Below are 19,931 nucleotides of genomic sequence, written 5' to 3'. Positions count from 1 at the left end.
ATCCTGGTGGGCCACCATTTTAGCCCCTCCACTCTTGCCAGGGCCCCATGGGGCCAAGAAAGGCAGGAAGTTAGCAGGAAGCCCCCAGGCCAGAATAAAATGGCAGGTGGGGGCACCTGAACCAAGGCAAGTGCCTTGCACCAGAAGCATCACTGCAGGTGGCAAGGGGTTAAGTCAAAAGCAGTGGCTGAGCCAGCTCCATGCTGCTGGGTCTCATTTTTATTTTTCCTGCCGTTAGGAGATGATCATTTCTCTCATTACCAAGAACTGTGCGTTCAACCACTCTGCTTGGCAACAAGCAGTAGTTACCTGGCAACAGCTCCAGCAACAGCAGAGGATCCATTTTTCCTTTCACTGGCTGCAGGCTCTGAAAGAGATGGGGGAGGGGAGAAAGAATCCTGTTAGCATCACACCTGAACAGCCTTCCTGCCCCCATGAGCTCTGCAGCTAGAGGGGTTGAGCAACAGAAGAGAAGATAGCTATGAAACCATCCCATCCCCCCTCAACCAGCCATTTCAGCTTCCCACTGCAACCCTCAGCCTGTATGAATACTCGAGCATATTACATAGATTGAGCAGAAGAGCAGCATTCAGATACTGAAGTTACACTTTTCTCAAGAGAACCGACTGGGATCACATCTCCTAACTGCCCCCCAACTCTGTTGAAACACACAAACCTAGCTTCCTGCCGTAGGAACGTCTCCCCCCACCTGGAAGTGCCTCTGCTTCACTGCAATGCCAATGGGACATGAGCTCCCCTCCCCCACCTAAGTGGGTCTCTATACCCCTCTCAGCTGCAGGACACACTATTTTCTTAGACATTACTGTGCAATGGAACTAAAAAAAGGATTCCTGTGAGAGGAGGCCAGCAGCTCTCCAAACGAATCTGATTCCAAACCCTTGTCAAGTGACTGGCACTGGGTGGGGTATCCCAGGGTGAGGAGACAGTCAGCACCTACATATTCCCCAGTTTTCCATTCCCTTACTTTCCAGACTGAAGGGCAGACTCCCCTCACTCTCCTCGCTCACAGGGGTAGCAAGGTTCATTCGAAGACACAGTTTTCCATCAGCCTCAGGAGCTGCATCAGAATCCCCCTTTTCACACTCTTCCAACACATCTGCTGATGCCATAGCGCTCTCCACAGTGACATCATTGGTCCCAATACTGCCCTCTGCTGTGACATCGCTGGTTATTATGGTTCTATCTGGGCAGCTGCCATCCACTAAAATGAGAAAGGAAAGAAGGCACAAAATACAAAGTGAAAATGGCCAGTGTAGTGTTTGCTGCATTGGGTTCAGCTCCCTGTGGGTGCCTAGGAGTGGTGCAATTATATGCTTCAGTGGCAAATAGCATAGCAGTGGACATTCCTATCAGGCTGCCCTTAAGAATGTCTCAGGGATTCAGTTCTGTAGTAGTGACAACAGCCTTAGCCAAAGGCCAACTAGTTCCATCGTCCACTATAGACACCACTATAGAAGTCAACTGCTAAGTTGGACATCACAAGGGATGCTGCCTGATAAGGCAAAAAATGGTATATACAGGAAATGATCTTGCCTTAGTAAAAGGCAAGGATTTGGACTAGGAGGGCCTTTTGAGTCCTGTTGTCAGGAGCCTATGACTGACAGCACCATGCATATAGAATTCATGGCAAGAAGACACAAGATAGGCACACCCACCTGTGGTACAGTTGAGACTACATATAAAGGGGGAAATGTTTGGTTGAATGAGTGAGTGACCAGGGTCAGAGTACCAATGGGAAACTGTGACAGGTGAACATGCCCTGCTCACAGCACAGGGCCAGCCAATGCCAGCTCCTAAATTAGGTTTAAGGCTTTAATCAAGTCCTGTATCAAGACTCAAGTCTGCTTCCATTTCAAATCGAGGCCATTCTATTCAAACTCACCGATAGGAGTGCTGTGTCTTCTGGGTCCCATTTTAAGCTGCCCAATAAGAGATGGGGTCACACTAGTCAAGGGCTGAATGACATCACCTTCCTTTGGCAAAGTGAAATGAAACAGGGTTCCTTAAAGAGAGACGCAGAATTAGTGATCTGCAGGAGAGGTCTGTATCTGAATATACGTGGCGAGCACTGGAGCTCACTAGGGATGGGGACGAGTTCATCCTGCTTCTGCAGCGAACTGGGACACCCCAGTGCGGTGTTTGGAGAATAGATTCGGTGAGTGCTCTCCAATAAGTAAGTTACTGATCTCAAACCGACCACTCCACTGAATAGCTTTTCTGAATCTAAGGTCTTCACAGCTCATGTCTTTCTACCCTACAAATCTGTCATCCCAGAAAGAATTCCCCAGTGGGAGACTTGGCCACAACCATAGCTTCATAAACCTTCCTCCACACTCTAACAAAAGGAGAGATTAATTATGCAAATGTGGGTAGTGGTTTTGTAATGTGTAGAAAGGAGTGTTGTGTTCAAGGTATGTAACAGCACTGTAACAGAAAAAAGGGTGGAAGAAGAGAGGGTAGGAATGCAGGTTAGGACTGAAGTGCATTAGAAGAGCTGTGTGGGAGGGAAGGAGAAGCTTGAAATAATACTCTGAAGATAAAGCACTATTTTGAACAAGTGCAGAAAGCTTTACAAATCTTAAACTTACACAACAGCTGGCTGCCCTCTATACAGGTCTAAACACATTTCTGAGAAGTGACAGCTTGACATTTAAAAGAGTTAGAGAGCACAGCCACAAAAGTTTCCCTGGATAAAGAAACCTGAATGAAATAAACTGAGAAAAAAACATTGTTGAAAAATGACTACCAACTAATTTTATATTATTTAGAATTTTCAACTACGAGACATAGCTTGCTAGGGATGGGGAAGTACCAGAAACTATACCTATTTGGTGGCAATTGAATAATTTAAGGCTGTCACAGCATAAGGGGTTGCTACCATAGAATCTGATCTCACTGTGTCGCAGAACAAATGGAGCCCTTATGACATGGCTTTCATGAGTGGAATGACAAGATAATCCCCTGAAAGGTAAGTCTCTTTTCTCAAATAAAAGTTTAGTTTTTTTTTTAAATAATGTTTAAGTCACATTTAGATTCAGAAAAGCTATTGAAACCTTCTTGCAAACTGAATTATCTTGGAGAATACACAACTGAGTGCAGCAAGGCTAATGGAGCATAAGAAATTCAAGAAAATTGTTTCATTACTAAGAGTTCTTCATATTTGACTTTTATATTCAATAACTATAAAAAAAGTTGTTACAATGCTTTAAGAATTAAGGATGGTTAAGGCCTTGTCTACACGACAGTTTTGTCAGCAAAAGGCAGCTTTTGTTGACAAAACAGTGGAGATATACACACTACAATGCTCCTGCTGACAAAACTCTCCTGCTTTGCCGACAAAATAAAACCAAGTTAGATTGACAAAGCATCAGTGCAGACACTGTTCGTTACACTGCTGTAACTGGCCTCCAGGAGGTATCCCACAATGCCCACTGTGACTGCTCTGCTCACTGTTTTGAACTCCGCTGCCCTGCGCCCAGCTACACAAGCACGTGGCCCTCCCCTTTCAAAGCCCCAGAAAGTTTTGAAACTGCTCAGCCTGGAAAGTTCACATAGCTACTGCCCAGCTGAGCATGCTGGCTCCCAGCAGCAAATGCACTCCTGCCTGGACTACAGGGGAGAGGGTGGATCTCCTGGGGCTGTGGGAGAACTCTGAAGGAATCATGGAATCAAAACATTAACATGGAATCCTGCTTTCCCTGGCACTAGGACCACAGTTGCAGGGAGGCAGGACAGATTGCTGCAGGCAGGAGGGAGGCGGGGGAAGAGACTCCTGATGCGCTGTGCAGAGCCAGGGAGGGAGGTGGGGACTGATGTCAGGGTTGGGAAGACAGGTGGACACCAGCTGTCTGTGCACCAGTTTCTGGCTCAGGATTGGTTGCTTCTGCCTGCTGTCTGAACTTAGAGAGACAGCATGCCCCACTCTCCCCAAACACACACACTGTCTCTCTCTCACACACACACACAGGAAGCCCACAGAAGTGTGTTAGTATTCAGCAATGTCAGCTGATCATATTACCAAGTGCTACTTTAAAAACTGATTTACAATGTGTTACTTTTCAGGCACACACAACAATCATTACATGGTTCCTAGCATGGTGCAAACAAACGATGCCAGTCTCAGCACACACAACAACACACGTTACTGTGGCTCAGTGTTAATATGCTCCTTGAAGGCATCCCCCAGCCAAACAGCCCACCCCTGGGCTCCCCTTATAGCCTGGTGTTCATAACACACAGCACAATATTGAACACAGTGCAGGATCCAGGCTCTCTGACAGAGATGGCTGGCTCGCAGGTTACCAGGGCAGTTGAAAAGCGGCTGGCAACCTAGTAGGATAGCCATGGAATGATGGGATTGAGCAACCGTCATGTGATGCTGTACCTGCCCCCATAAGGCATTGCAACCCCTCCCAAAGCACCCTGTGACCAGCTGCACAGTGGGATAACTATCCACAGTGCACTGCTCCGTGTCGATGCAAGAGCTGCTATTGTGGATGTGTTCCACTGACACAAGATGCATAGTGTGGAGATGCAACAGCAGTTTAATTACAGCAGTGGCTGTATGTTGGTGTAATTTGCGTTGACAAAACTCTGTAGCGTAGACAAGGCCTAATTCAATAGTAGCAGAGTAAAAACAAAATCAGCCACAAATTACCTGGCAATCACAATGACTGCTTAACCACACTGGGGACAACAGCTGGGAAAAAATGGTTCCTAACCTGTTCTGTAATGTTATTCTCCAAGATGTGTTGCACATGTCCAGTCCATTCCACTCAAGGTGTGCACACCCAGTGTGTCAGATCAGATTTTTCTTTTAGCACAGGGGTGGGCAAACTTTTTGGCCTGCGGGCCACATCAGGATTGCAAAACTATATGGAGGGCCGGGTAGGGAAGGCTGTGCCTCCCCAAACAGCCTGGCCCCTATCTGCCCCCTCCCCCCACTTCTCACCCTGATTGCCCTCTTCAGAATCCCTGACCCATCCAACCCCCCTGCTCCTTGGCTCCTGGGACCCCTGCCGCTAACTGCCCCCCATCCACCCCTCCCTTCTCCCTGTCCCGACTGCCCCAATCCCTATCCACACCCCCGACAGCCCCCCCCCCAGAACCCCCAACCCATTCAACCCCCCCTGCTCCCGGACTGCCCTTCCGGAACCCCCAACCAATCCAACCCCACCCCCCGCTCCCTGTCCCCTTACCATGCCGGAACCAACCACGCCACCGCACTGCCCAGCAAGAGCGGAGGGCCAGAGAGCTGGCGGTGCAGTGCGGCGCGCTCAGGCTGCGGGGGAGGGGCCGACGGCTAGCCTCCCCGGCTGGAGCTCAGGGGCTGGGCAGGACGGGCCCGCGAGCCAGATGTGGCCCGCGGGCCGTAGTTTGCCCACCTCTGCTGTTTCACTACCCATCAGAGCAATGCACAGCCCTTCGCTTCCTCATAGTGCTGCCCAATGGTATAAAGGGCAGAGCTTTCCCCGACCCTGCTTAGTTTCCTCTTACCAGACAGACTCCAGTATAGAGAGGAAGGAGGGTGGGTCGTGGAATGGGCATGCATAGCACATCTCAAAGAACAACAGTTATAGGACAAGTTAGTAACCGTTTTTCTACAATTGATTGCACACGTCCATTCCACTTCAGGGGATTTAAAAGCAGTTCAACCTGGAGGTGGGATTGGAATCTACCTAAATAATGATTGAAGGACACGTCCAAATTTGGCATGGTCTCTAGCCTGTTGAGAGATGGCACAGTGAGATGCAAAAGAATATGACCAAGTTGCAGCTCTAAAAAAGTCCTGTATAGGTATTTGAGCTAGAAATGCTACAGAAGATGCTTGTGATCTCATTGAGGGCACTGCTAGTGTAGTTACAATGGCAACACTGTAACAAACATATGCAGGAGGAAATCTATAACGAGATTCTTTGAGAGGAGACTGGATCCTATCCGTGACTATCACGAACTGTTGTGAGGATGACCTAAACGATTTAGTCCTGTCCAAGTAAAAAGCTAACACTCTCCTGACATCCTGAGTGTTAAGTCTCTCCTCATCCTTATGAGTCAGAGGCTTAGGAAAGGAAGTTGGTAAGTATACTACTGATTGATGGAGACATGAGAAACCACTGTGATGAGAAATCTTGTGAGGACAAGGTACTTACGCCCTCATCCAAAACACTGTATATGGCTGGTCAGATACTAGGGCTCTCAATTCTCCTGATCACCTCATAGAGGTAACTGCCACCAAAAAGGCTGCCTCCATTGAAAGATGAAGCAACAGGTGGCCAGCGGTTCAAAGGGTGGACCCCGTATCATAGTTAAGATTTAAGTCTTGAGGAGGAATAGGACTCTCTACTTGGGGATATAACCTGAACAGATCCTTCAAAAACCTGGGTGATGGGGGATTGGAGAAAAGTGAGTGATCATCAAGTGCAGGGCGGAAAGCGGAGATAGCTGCCAGGTGAACCCTGATGGAAAGACCATGTATAACACATAGTCCAGAACATGCTGTATCGGTGCCCAGACAGGAGAACCACTTTTTTTGCTGAGATCACAAGAACAACCATTTTCACTTAGCAAGTAAATGTACCTAAAAGGTTTACTGCTATTCGTGAGTAAATTCTGCATATCCCTTGAGCACCTGAGGCATTAATCATGGAACATGCAGGCTGTAACATTAAGGGCAACTAGGCTGGGATGAAGGAGACTATCATGGTCATGTGAGATCCAGTGTGGCTCTGGTGTTAATGTTAATGGAGCGCTGGTTGCAAGGCTCAGCAGAGTGGAAAACCAATACTGACAAGGCCATGCCAGTGCTGAGGAACATGAGAGCATGTTCTTTAACACTACTCTGGGAATGAATGGAACTGGAGGGTAAGTATACATAAGTTTGTCTTTCCAGGTAGCAGGAAAGCATCCATCAGGGACCCGGGACCGTGGCCTGATCTTGAACAAAATTAGTGACACTTTCTGTTGTGATGAGCTGCAAATAGGTATATGTGGAGAACCACCCCTCCCACCCCACCCCCACCCACCTGTGGTAGTATGGGTCCAAACACTTAGGAAGTGGGATAACTTGTTAGAAAAAACAGGGCTAGGATATAAGGTAAACTGGTAAGCTGTCCTCAAACACGGCAGTCAAACAGACTGCATGGCATTCTCACGCTGTCTGGATGACTCTCAAAGCAGATGAAAAATGAGGGGGTGGGGGGGTGTCACTTCCTATGACTCTTCCAGTCCCACCAAGACTGGTCAGGTTACGTAGGCAAAAAGAGTTGGTAACCGTAAAATGACTGAGGATGGAATTGCTTCTTTTTAGGGAGTGGAGCATAAATCTCCAAAGACTTCAAAGTACCCCTTGAGACTGTAGAGTTTATCATCAGTCTCCCAGGGGAAAAAGGGCTAGACCCTCAAAGGAGAGATCCACAGCTGGTCCAACAGATTATCCAGGAAGACCTGATGACTAGACCCATGAACACTTACATATTGTGACAGCAGATGCCATGGCCACAGTTGCAGTCTCTCTCTCTCTCTCTCCAGGCTGCTTTGGATGAGGCAGACGTCCTAGCCACCAGCTTTCCCTCATCCACTACTGCCTGAAACTCTTTTCTGGCATTCTGATAACCTGTCTGCCATTTTGAGAACATTGTACCAGAGGGAGAAATCTTATCTTCCCAGCACGGCTTGCTGGTTCAGGATATGGAATCCACTGCTGTAGATGAGTTTCTTTGCCTCTCAACTTTGGGTTAGAAGCAGGCTGCCAGTCATGCTCCTTCTCATTCACTGCCAAACCACCAAGGACTCTGGTAGTGGTGGGGCGTGTGTAAAAGTGGTCATACCCCAGTCAGGAGCCAAGGTACCTCTGTTCAATCCTTTTGACCACTGTTGATAGAGAAGATGGTGTTTGCCACAAAGCACTCCTGGAATGGCCTTGTTTATGGGGACAGCAATGTAGGAGGGCCCTGTTGAAACCAAAATATCCACCACATGATGTGAGCTCTCCTGAACCAGCTCCACTTGTATGTCTGGAGAGGAGGCCACCCTCTTCAACAGGTCCTGATACGCCTTGTAATTATCCTGAAGAGGTAAGGCCCCTGGACACTACCGCCTCATTGGGGAGGATGAGGAGGAAGCCAAAGCAGGTTAAGGTGGAGCCGCCAGTAACTTCTCCAATGGAGGTTCCACTGGGGCAGTTTACATGTGCTCAGTACCCAGTTTGGTACCAGCAGTGACTCTGCATGTCTCATAGCACGCACTATCCTGGCATTAGGAGTAGGGTGAGGGGAGGATCTGATGGTGGGAGGAAACCCCAATGAGTTCCAATATGGCCATTGGGAGAGCACTGGGCACCAACCTCTTCCATAGCAAGGATCCACGTTCCTTAACCAATGAGGAACTCCTGCTGGAAACCAAGGGCAAAAATCCTGGGATGGAGAATGACACTTCCTATCCAGAGGCTGATACACATGACAGTACTGAGGAAAGCATACTAGGCTTGTCTCTTGGCAGCACCAGGCAAAGAGGTGCAGGAGGGAGCAAAGCCAATCATGGTACTGATAGTTGATCTTTTCTGGAAGATAAGTCAGTCTAAGAGTTTATCAGCACCAGACAAGATGTCTCCTGAACCACTGGAGGGGCCAGTACCGAGAGGCACAGGAGATTCCAAGCAGCTGCATATGCCTCCAGAGGTTCCCTTGATACGGCTGCTATTCCATTGAAGGGGTTGGCACCACAAAGTGAGACAGTGCTCCAGCAACAGCTGGAGTCAACCACCCTACCTGAGGTGCTGTGTCTCCTCTCTGAGGACCAGTTTCTCAGCTTCTTTGCTGGTTGATGGTGTTGGAAACCTTGATCTTTTGGAAGATGAGTCCTTCTAAGCATCCTGCCAATGATTCTTCCTTGGCACCAGGAGAGGAGAGTGGTGCTGAGACTCAAACATTCAAAGGACTACTTCTTACTGAGCAATCAGTCCTCACCCTGAGCAGAAAGCCTCCAAAGGTGGACACATGACAGCCTTCATGAGAAGGTGACAAAGCCTCACCTTCCTATCTTTTCTAGTTTGGAGCATGAAGTCCCTGCAGATCTAGCACTTGTCTCAGATGACCCTTGCCAAGGCACTTTAGACACTAAGAATGAGGTTCACTCACTGGCATAGATTTTCTGCAACCAGTGCAAGGTTTAAAGCCCAGAAACTGAGGCATCCCCAGGTACTGGGCATCAGGATCCAGAACAAGTGGGACTCTGCAAGATCTACTAAACTACGTTAAATCTACACCAACTATACTATCCAACTACTAAAATCACGTACCAATTATATACACAAGAACAATTTCCTTGAGAAAAAATGCTTGTAGAAGCAAGCTAACGCACTTTGACTACTGACCACAGGGAGCACGAAGAAACCATCACGCAGCAGTACGAGACAGCAGATGACACATGCACTGCCTTGACAAGTACTACTAAGGGGAAATTCTCTGACACTGGTGCACCTGAAATGAAATGGACATGCACAATCATGCGCAATTACAAAGAATTTCTGATCCAGTATCTTACTAGTATTAAGGCTACTACCTCTTTTGCAATGTTCAGCCAATAGGGGACAACACAAAAACCCTTGACTGGGTCCGATTCCATCCAGTACAGGAAGTGATACATGTTAAGACAACATAATATCTGGTACATTACACAAAGCAATAAAAACAACTGAAGAAGGGCAGAAGGAGCGTCCTGTTAATCCAAAGTAAGAGACCAGACTCCCCAATGAACAGGAATCTTTATACAGCACTGAGCACACTGTCAGCTCTGAATAAAATTACTACTACAACAACATAGGAAATTATTCCTGGATATTTAGAGGCCACTAAGTCTCCTTGGCCCCAAGAACCTCTACTTTCTCACCCAAACCTTGAACTGCTTTCAAAGCGTTATTTTGTTTTCAATCAATCCTGTCCTACTATCAGATATCTAGATCCAGTCTAGTAAAGGAACTGCTGCTTTCCTGTGCTAGCAGAATTCCCTACTGAGGCAGAGCACAACCGAAGATGGAATCACAAAAATTTAGGGGTGGAAGGGACCTCGAGAGCTCACTTAGTCCATGACTATATGCTAAGCCAGTTTTAAGTTCACGTAAAGCATCCCTGACAAATGTTTTTCTCTAACCTGTTTTTAAAAGCTTCCAATGATGGGGATTCCACAACTCATAGACATTAAGGTCAGAAGGGACCATCGAGTCTGACCTCCTGCACATTGCAGGCCACAAAACCTCACCCACCCACTCCTGTAACAGACCCCTAACCTCTGGCTGAGTTACTAAAGTCCTCAAATCATGGTTTAAGGACTCCAAGTTACAGAGAATTCACCATTTACACTAGTTTAAACCTGCAAGTGACCCATGCCCTGTGCTGCAGAGAAGGCGAAAAACCCCCAGGGTCTCAGCCAATCCCATGTGGGGGAAAATTCCTTCCCAAGCCCAAATATGGCAATTAATTGGATCTTGCCCACATGCTCAAGGTCTACCAGGCAGATACCTGGGAAAGAATTCTCTGTAATAACTCAGAGCCCTCCCCATCCAGTGTCCCATCTCCAGACGTTGGGAATTTTTTGCTACTGACAGTTGCCGATGTGCCACATGCCATCATAAGAAGCCCCATCCCCTCCATAAAAACTTATCAAGCTCAGTCTTAAAGCCAGTTAAGTTTTTTGCCCCCACTGCTCCCTTTGGAAGGTTGTTCCAGAACTTCCCTCTTCTGATGGTTAGAAACTTTCATCTAATTTCGAGCTTAAACTTGTTTATGATCAGTTTATAGCCATTTGTTCTTGTGTCCACATTGGCTCTTAACTTAAATAACTCCTCTCCCTCCCTGGTATTTATCCTTCTGATGTATATACAGAGAGCAATCATATTTCCCCGTAGCCTTCTTTTGGTTAGGCTAAACAAGTCAACCTACCTAAGTAACTTATTCTGCTGCTTAACTATCCTTATACTTAAAGTTTTTCCTACTATCTAACCTTAATCTCCCTTGTTGAAAACTAGGCTAAGTATTTCTTGTCCTACCTTCAGTGGACATGGTGAACAATCACAATCCTCTTTATAACAACCTTTTACATATTTGAAAACTTATCACATTCCCTCCTCAGCCATCTCTTCTTTAAACTAAATAGGACAAGTTCTTTGAACTTTTCCTCACAGGCTAGGTTTTCTATACCTTATTTTTGCTGCTCTCCTCTGGACTCTCTCCAGTTTGTTCACATCTTTCCTAAAGTATGGTGCCCAAAACTGGATACATTACTCCAGCTGAGGCCTCACCAGTGCCAAACAGAGTGAAACAATTCCCTCTCACTTCTTACATACAATACTCTTGTTAATACACCCCAGAATGATATTTGCCTTTTTTACAATCCTGCAGGACTGCTGTCTAGCCAGATATTCCCAATTTTTTATTTATGCATTTGATTTTTCATTCTTAAGTGCAATACTTTGAACTTGTCTTTATTGAATTTCATCTGATTGCGGACCAATTCTCCAATTTAATCAAGGTCACTTTGAATTTTAATTCTTTCCTCTGATGCGTTTGCAACTCCCTCCCATTTTGACATCTGCAAATTTTATAAGCATACTCTCTGCTCCATCAGCCATGGAGGGAATATTAACAAAAATATTGACTAGTACCAGACCAGAACTGAACCATTTCATAGGTAGTCCCAGTCTGACAGTAAACCATTGACAACTACTCTTAGTATGGTCTTCCAACCAGTTGTGCACCCACCTTATGGTAATTTTATCTAAACCATATTTCCCTAATTTGCTCATAAGAATGCCATATGAGACCGCATCAAAAGCAAAGGAGTACTTGTGGCACCTTAGAGACTAACAAATTTATTAGAGCATAAGCTTTCGTGAGCTACAGCTCACTTCATCGGATGCATCCAATGAAGTGAGCTGTAGCTCACGAAAGCTTATGCTCTAATAAATTTGTTAGTCTCTAAGGTGCCACAAGTACTCCTTTGCTTTTTACGGATACAGACTAACACGGCTGCTACTCTGAAACCTGCATCAAAAGCCTTACTAAAATCCAGATATATCATATCTACTGCTCCCCCTTATCCACTTCTATCCCCTTAAACAGATTAAAAGATGGCTAACTGGTAGGTCTCAAAATGTAATTGCAAACTGGGAATCAAACGGGTGTGTTTCTAGAGAGGTCACATAAGGATCAGTTCTTGGTCCTATACTATTTAAGATTTTATCATATAACACAAGAATCAGGGTCATCCAATGCAATTAACAGGCAGCCAGTTTAAAACAAACTTAAGGAAGTACTTCTTCACACAATGCACAGTCAACCTGTGGAACTCATTGCCAGGGAATGTTGTGAAGGCCAAAAATATAACTGGGTTCAAAAAAGAATTAGAGAAGTTAATGGGAAGATAGAAGTCCATCAATAGCTATTAACCAAGATGATGGGGTTGCATCCTTGACCCTCAGAGATTCTCTAAACTGCTGACTGCCACAAGCTGGGACTGGAAACAGGGATAGGTTACTTGATAAATCTGCCCTGTTCTGTTCACTCCCTCTGAAGCATCTGGCACTGGCCACTGTCAGAAGACAGGATACTTGGCTAGATTGGCTAGATGACCATTTGTATGTTCATATCAATGACCTGGAAGAAAACATAGAAAAACTGATAACATTTGCAGACAGAGAAATTGGGGGAAATGGTAAATAAGGAAGAGGACAGATCACTCGGTAAACTGGATGCAAGCAAACAATGTGTGTTTTAATCATAGAATATCAGGGTTGGAAGGGACCTCAGAGGTCATCTAGTCCAAGCCCCTGCTCAAAGCAGGACCAGTCCCAATTTTTGCCCCAGATCCCTAAATAGCCCCCTCAAGGGCTGAACTCACAACCCTGGATTTAGCAGACCAATGCTCAAACCACTGAGCTATCCCTCCCCCCTAATACAGCTAAATGTGAAAGTATACCTTTAGGAACAAAGAGTACAGGCCATACCTAAACGATGGGGGACACTATCCTGTGGAAAAGTGACCCTGAAAAAGATTTGGTGTCATGCTAGATAATCAGCCGAATGCCCAGTGCAATGGTGTGGCCAAAAGGACTAATGAGATCATGGGATGCATGAACAGGGGACTCTTCAGTAGGAGTAGAGAGGTTATTTTACCTCTGCATTTGGCACTGATGTGACTGCTGCTGGAATATTATGCCCAGTTCTGGTGTCCAATATTCAAGAGGATGTAGATAAACTGAGAGGGTTCAGAGCTGAGCCACGAGAATGATTAAAGGATTAGAAACATGCCTTATAGTGACTGTTAAGCTAAATAGCCTCAAGGAGTTCAAAGAGAAAATTAAGGGATGACTTTGATTACAGTCTATAATTGGGAACAGGTATTTAGTGATGAGCTCTTCAATCTAGCAGAGACAGGTATAACATGAACCAGTGTTGGAAGTTGAAGCTAGACAAATTCAAACTGGAAATAACATGTACATTAACAACAAAGGTAATTAACTATTGAAACAGTTTACCAAGGGTCATGGGAGATTCTCCATCACTGACAATTTTCAAAATCAAGTCTGGATGCTTTTCTAAAAGATCTGCTCTAGGAATTATTTTGGGGAAGTTCTGTCGCCTGTGTTATCCAGGTAGTCAAACTAGATGATCACAACAGTCCCTTCTGGCCTTGGAATCTATGCATTTCCATATTCCACCCCCAATCGAATATCCACACACACACACTTCTCCATGTTTCTCTTCCATCTCACTAAATAATGTGCTTATGGTCTTCATCATACTTTCAAACTCCAAAAGTCTCTTCTCATTTATTGGATTGTTCCATCCTATTATGTGGTCATGTTTTTCACAAAGTCTGGTATTGAAGACACACACAAATGTTCAGTGATCTCATTTCATCCAAACTTCCCTCTAACACTTGGACTTCATCTCAACGACTTCTGTTCAGGCATAAGGAAATCTGCCACTTCGGGGATGCCTACACTGCAATTAAAAACCAGGGGCTGGCGCATATCAGCTGACTTGAGCTAGCAGGGCTTGGGCTAAGGGGATATTTAACTGTGGTGTAGATGTCTGGGCTTGGATTGCAGTCCAAACTCTGAGACCCTACCACCTTGCAGGGTCTTAATGCCTGGGCTGCAGCCCAAGCCCACAACACAGTTAAACAGCCCCTCAGCCAGAGTCCTGCTAGCCTCAGTCAGTTGGCACTGGCCAGGCATGTTTTTAATTACAATGTAGGCACACCCTTCCTTGACCTTTCCAACCAGGATCTCCTATTCCCAGCAGTTAGTGTGTCCCATGTCACAAAAACTGAGGAAAAGGGGAGAGAGCCAAAAAGAATATAAAGAAGTTGGAAAAGCTATCAGGAAGAAGTTAAACATGCCATAAAAGGCAACAACAACAAAAGGAAGGAAGATGTAGATAAGTAATTTAGAGAACAGCAACAAAATTAAGGGGCTAAACGGACTGACCAGGAAAGATTCAAATAAATTAGTATATCTTGGCCAATTGAAGACTGATGGACGAAGTGAGAGAGAAGAGGAAGTTATAAAGGTATACAAGTCTTTGAAAACAAAAAGGGAGTAGCACAATTTAGAGTAGTAAGCAGTTATGGGCTGAAGTTAAGCAAGGGAAATTTAAGCTGAATGTCTTAAGACACAAAGCAGGTGAGAGGTAATATCTTTTATTGGACCAACTTATAACCTCACATGCGTTGTCTCTCTAATATCCTGGGACCAACATTGCTACAACATAGGAAAATTTGACAGTGATATCTATTACTTTATGTCTAGTTTTTTTAGAGCAGAGCTAAAAAGACTAATCACCTGAACAAACAATCTAGAACAAGCTTTAGGGGACAATCCTGCAGGGGCCGCTCATCCTCAGGGGATGGAATTTATCTAGTCCAATATTTTTATGTGTTTCATTGGTCCAGGTCCCAGACTGCCCTATCTGAATCTGCCAAATAATTCACAAACATACCTTCCTGCTGAGCAGTTTAATTTAGCTCAGAATTATGCAGCATTGTAAGACCTGCCATGATCACAACAATACACATATTGCTATAATGGATGAACATACAAAGCAAATAGCGGCTCATATACCCAGAAAATCATTGTGAAGGTTTAGATATGGTTAACTTGGCACAACACAATCTTTGCAGAGCTGCATAAAGACAACACACACGGTCATCTATTGATACTCAATGTTTCCAGTTCCTCACTTTCATGATCAACTTCAGAGCGAGAGGCATCCCTCTACTGCAGTAATAGGATAGGAAAAACAATGTATTTAGTTCACAATGGCAAAACTGTTGTGAATACAGTTTCAACAGTAGAAGAAACGTATTGCTAAATTCAGTGGAAAACGGGACTGTAAGATATTGGAATTTCACACCTCTTTGTAGAAGGCACTCTTACCCGCACTGAAATGGCCAAAATCTTGTAAAATTTGCACAAATATGGGGGCAGGGGGAAAGAGGGAGAATCATTAGAGAGTTACTCCATTTTGGAATCAACTACTATCCATTTCTCTCAACTTTGTGCGACAACCTCTCAGACTGTCCATCCTGCAAAGACAACTCCAGAGCCCAAAAAACCTCATTTTTGATTTAACACTGAAATATCAAGATTACCACTACTGCCTTCTAACGAAACTTCCCTTGTATATCTTTTCAAATGAGTGAAATTACTAAGTTTGCTCTTGTATTTTAAATGAAACAATTTTTTTAAAAGGGAAATTTCCTGCAGAATTTAGAGATAGCAACCCAGAGTTCTTGTTTAATGACCTAACAGTGCACTAAGTGAAGTAGTACTCAGTGATATGAATGAGCAGTCAACGGCATTTAAAGAGTTGACACACACGTATCTAAGGGTATGTCTACACTACACTCCTTATGGTGGCATGTAGAGTACATATACTGTATGCCCCCTAGTATGGATATAAACAGCAGTGTAGAAGATGAGGCACTGCTTAGGTGAGTAAGGACATGTCTGAACCCTTAGGGTATGTACCCTACATGGCCCTCTACATGCCCAAAGAGTGCCTCCCCCATCTATGCTTCTATTTTCAGCAATGTAGTGCCCTGCAGCCTCCCCACTGCTGAAGCCTTTCCCCATTGCCCAGAAAGGCTCTGGCAGCAAGGAAAGGCACCACTAGTGAGGAGCTGCTAGAGCATTCCCCCACCACACAGAAAGAGTCTGGCAGTGGGGAAAAGCTCCTTCAACTCCCTGCAATAGGGAAAGACTAAGTACGTTTTCCAGACCTGAAGAACTCTGTGTAAGCCTGAAAACTTGTCTCTTTCACCAATAGAAGTTGATCCAATAAAAGACAGAGACATAACGTGAGTGAGGTAGTAACATCCTGGGACCAACACAGCACAACACTGCATAATTCTTAACTTGTTCTGACCTTATTTTAGCCTCAGATCCTACCCTATTTACGTTAATGTTCACTATGTTAGTCGTCCAAATCAATTGCAAAACTTCTTGGTGAAAACTGAAACAAAACAGGCATTTAACACTCTGGCCATTGCTGAATTGTCTGCTACCATCTTTCCCTTCTCATTGAGTAATGCACTTGCTATGTCCTTAGTCTTCCTCTTGCTTCTCATGTAATTGTAAGATGTTTTGTTACCCTTTATACGTCCCTAGGTAGTTGAATCTTATTTTGTGCTTTGGCGTTTCAAATTTTGTCCCTACATACTTGTGGGCTTTTTTCATATTCATCCTTCATAATTTGACCGAGTTTCCACTTTTGTGTGATTTTTTTTTTTTTTTAAATAAGTTCAGGTTGTTGAAGATCTCCTGGTTAAGCCATAGCGATCTCTTACCATGCTTGTTATCCTTCCTATGCTTTAGGATAGTTTGCTCTTGTGCCCTCAATCTCTCTTTAAAAAACTGCCAATTCTTTTTTTCTCTTAGACTTGCTTCCCATGGAATCTTGCCTACCAAATCTCTCAGTTTGCTAAAGTCTAATTTGAAGTCCATTGTCTTTATTTTGCTGGTTTCTCTCCTACCATTCCTTAGAATCATGAACTTGATCATAAAATGATCACTTTCACCCAAGCTGCCTTCTATCTTCAAATTCTCAACCAGTGTGACCCTACATGTCAGAATCAAATCTATAACAGCCTCTTCTCTAGTTGTTTTCTCCATGTTCTGGAATAAAAAGTTGTCTCCAATGTTTTCCAAGAACTTGTTGGATAATCTATGCTCTGCTGTATTATTTTCCCAACTGATATCTGTGTATTTCAAGTCCCCCATCACCACCAAGACCTGTGCTTTGGACATGATGATTTTGTATTAGTTGTTTTAAAAAGCAAACAAAACAAAACAAAAAATCCACAACCCTCATCTACTCTTCTTCCTAGTTACGTGGTCTATAGTAAACCCCTAACACAGGGGTTCTCAAACTGGGGGTCGGGATCCCTCAGGGGGTCACGAGGTTATTACATGGGGGGGGGTCACAAGATGTCAGCCTCCACCCCAAGCCCCGCTTTGCCTCCAGCATTTATAATAGTGTTAAATTAAAAACACTTGTTTATATATTTATAAAGGGGGGGTCGTACTCAGAGGCTTGCTATGTGAAAGGGATCACCAGTACAATGGTTTGAGAACCACTGCCCTAACATGTCACTCTTGGTTTTTTACCCCTTTTATCCTTACCCAGAGACTTTCAACAGGTCTGTCTCCCAATTCTATCTTGACAAGGGTAATCAAATAGCCAGTGTGAAAAATAGAGATGGGGATGGGGAGTAATAGGCACCTGTATAAGACAAAGCCCCAAATATTGTGACTGTCCCTATAAAATCAGGACATCTGGTCACCCTAATCTTGACCTCAGTGCAAATGTAGTCATTGACATGCATGGCAACCCTACCTCTCATTTTTCCCTGCCTGTCTGTTTCGAACAAGCTGTACCCTTCTACACCAATATTCCAGTCATGTGAATTATCCCATCAAGTCTCTTTGATACCAATTATGTTATAATTATGATTATTCATTAGTATTTCTAGTTCTTCCTGTTTATTATTTATACTCTTTATTCAATGCAGAGACATCTAAGACATTCATTAGATTTCCCTTCCATATTCCCTCATCTCGCCTTTGTTCTCGCTATGATTGCCTATGTTCTCCTGGGATTGTGACTCTTCTCCCAGGTATCCATGTTCTGGACTTACTTGTGGGTTTGTGTCCTGCCCCCATCAAACCTAGTTTAAAGCCTGCCTCACTGGGTTAACCAGTCTGTATCCAAAGATACCCTTGCACTTCCTTGCTAGGTGGACCCTGTTTCTGCTCAGCAGTCCTTCTCAGAACAGAATCCCATGGCTGAGGAAGCTGCAGCCCTCCTGGTGACACCATCCACGTATTCATCTGCAGGACATGTCTGTCCCTGCCCAGACCCCTACCCTTGATAAGAACTCCACCTGAACCCCCAAATCCTTCTCCCTCACTCCCAGCACCCTGTAGTCACTTCTGATCTGCTCAGGGTCATACTTTGCACTATCATTAGTGCCCACATGGATGAATCTTAGAACCATAGGGGTAGACGGGACCACAAGTATCATCTAGTCTAACCCCCAGCCAAGATACAGGATTTGTTGTGTCTAAACCACCCAAGACAGATGGCTATTCAGCATTTTTTTGAAAACCTCCAACAAAGGAGCTTCCATGACTACTCTAGGCAGTTTGTTCTATTCTCCTACTGGTCCTACAGTTAGGAAGTTTTTCCTGAGACTTAATCTAAAACTGCTATCAACAGTTTGAACCCATTGCCTTTTGTCCTGCCTTCTGAGAAAAGAGAAAACAAACAGTTTTTCTCCATTGTGTTTATGGCAGCCTTTCAAGTATTTGAAGACCGCTATCATGTCCTCCCCTTAATCTCCTCTTTTCCAAATTAAACATACCCAGGTCCTTCAGCCTTTGCTCATATGGCTTGCATTCCATCCCTTTGGCCATCTTTGTCACTCACCTCTGTATCTTTTCTAGTTTCTCTACATCCTTTCTATACATCAGTGACCATAATTGGACACAGTACTCCAGCTAAGGCCTAAGCAGCGTCAAGTAGAGTGGTATTATCATTTCCCATGACTTGCATGCTATGCGCCTGTTAATGCAACCCAAAACTGTATTTGCTTTTTTTGCAACAGCATTGTATTGCTGACTCATGTCAAGGTTGTGATCCACCACAACTCCCAGATCCTTCTCAGCAGTGCTGCTGCCAAACCAGTTGTCCCCCATTCTGTATCTGTGCATTTGGTTTTTCCTCCCTAAGTGTAGCACCTTTTATTTGTCTTTGTTGAATTTCATTTTTTCGTATATAGCCCAGTTTGTCAATTTTATCAAGATCCCTCTGAATTTTAGCTCTATCCTCCAAAGTCCTCCCCAGTTGGATTGCTTCCTTAACCTTGTAGGTCTCCATATGCATATTTTCAAGGAGTTCCTGATGTGCCTGGATGCTCTTCAGCTTGGCCACCTTCTCCTGTGGCTCTTCCACCAGATGCCGGGGAGAGCCTACCACTAGGCACCTGCCACACTGCATGATCTCGCCAGCCTGGCTTTCTATGATGGGGAAATAAAGGCCACAGCCTCTGCAAATCCATATCAGGACTTGGGTCAGGTTCTCTGTCTGAACACAGGTGCAGATGGAGGATCCAGGAGCAGTGTTGGTATTGGCGATAAGACTTTCCAAACCATGGTGATTCTATTCTCTCTCTCCTACAAGCCCCCTCACTATCTAGTCTTAGTGGGAGCCTCATCTACCTCAAAGTTACTCCTTTCTTCCCAACAAGAAACTCAACATGAAACTACGAAGAGAAGATTATGAAAACAATAAAGAGAGGCCTGGAGATATGATTGCTCTCTATAAATACATCGGAGGGATAAATACCAGGGA

At 44.7% G+C, this 19,931-nt stretch overlaps 1 protein-coding gene across 15 annotated transcripts in view; it reads right to left on the bottom strand.

Moving 5' to 3' along the window:
* Window positions 1-19,931, bottom strand: part of TP53BP1 (tumor protein p53 binding protein 1) — a 68,682-nt gene that overhangs the window by 24,408 nt on the left and 24,343 nt on the right. For all 15 annotated transcript variants that reach the window (XR_006284116.1, XM_037910040.2, XM_037910042.2 and 12 more), the window contains 3 exons: window positions 1,904-2,023; window positions 986-1,222; window positions 310-367 (listed from right to left, as the gene is read on the bottom strand). Coding sequence is in view for 14 of the 15 variants with exons in the window: in XM_037910040.2 (XP_037765968.1) it covers window positions 310-367; window positions 986-1,222; window positions 1,904-2,023 (415 nt within the window). In the remaining variant the exon portion in view is untranslated. The remainder of the gene's footprint in view (window positions 1-309; window positions 368-985; window positions 1,223-1,903; window positions 2,024-19,931) is intronic.

This window comes from Chelonia mydas, chromosome 10 (genome assembly GCF_015237465.2).
Source record: "Chelonia mydas isolate rCheMyd1 chromosome 10, rCheMyd1.pri.v2, whole genome shotgun sequence".
Classification (NCBI taxonomy): domain Eukaryota; kingdom Metazoa; phylum Chordata; order Testudines; family Cheloniidae; genus Chelonia; species Chelonia mydas.
Note: the sequence above shows the minus strand (reverse complement) of the source record. Positions and strands in the feature narration are given on the sequence as shown.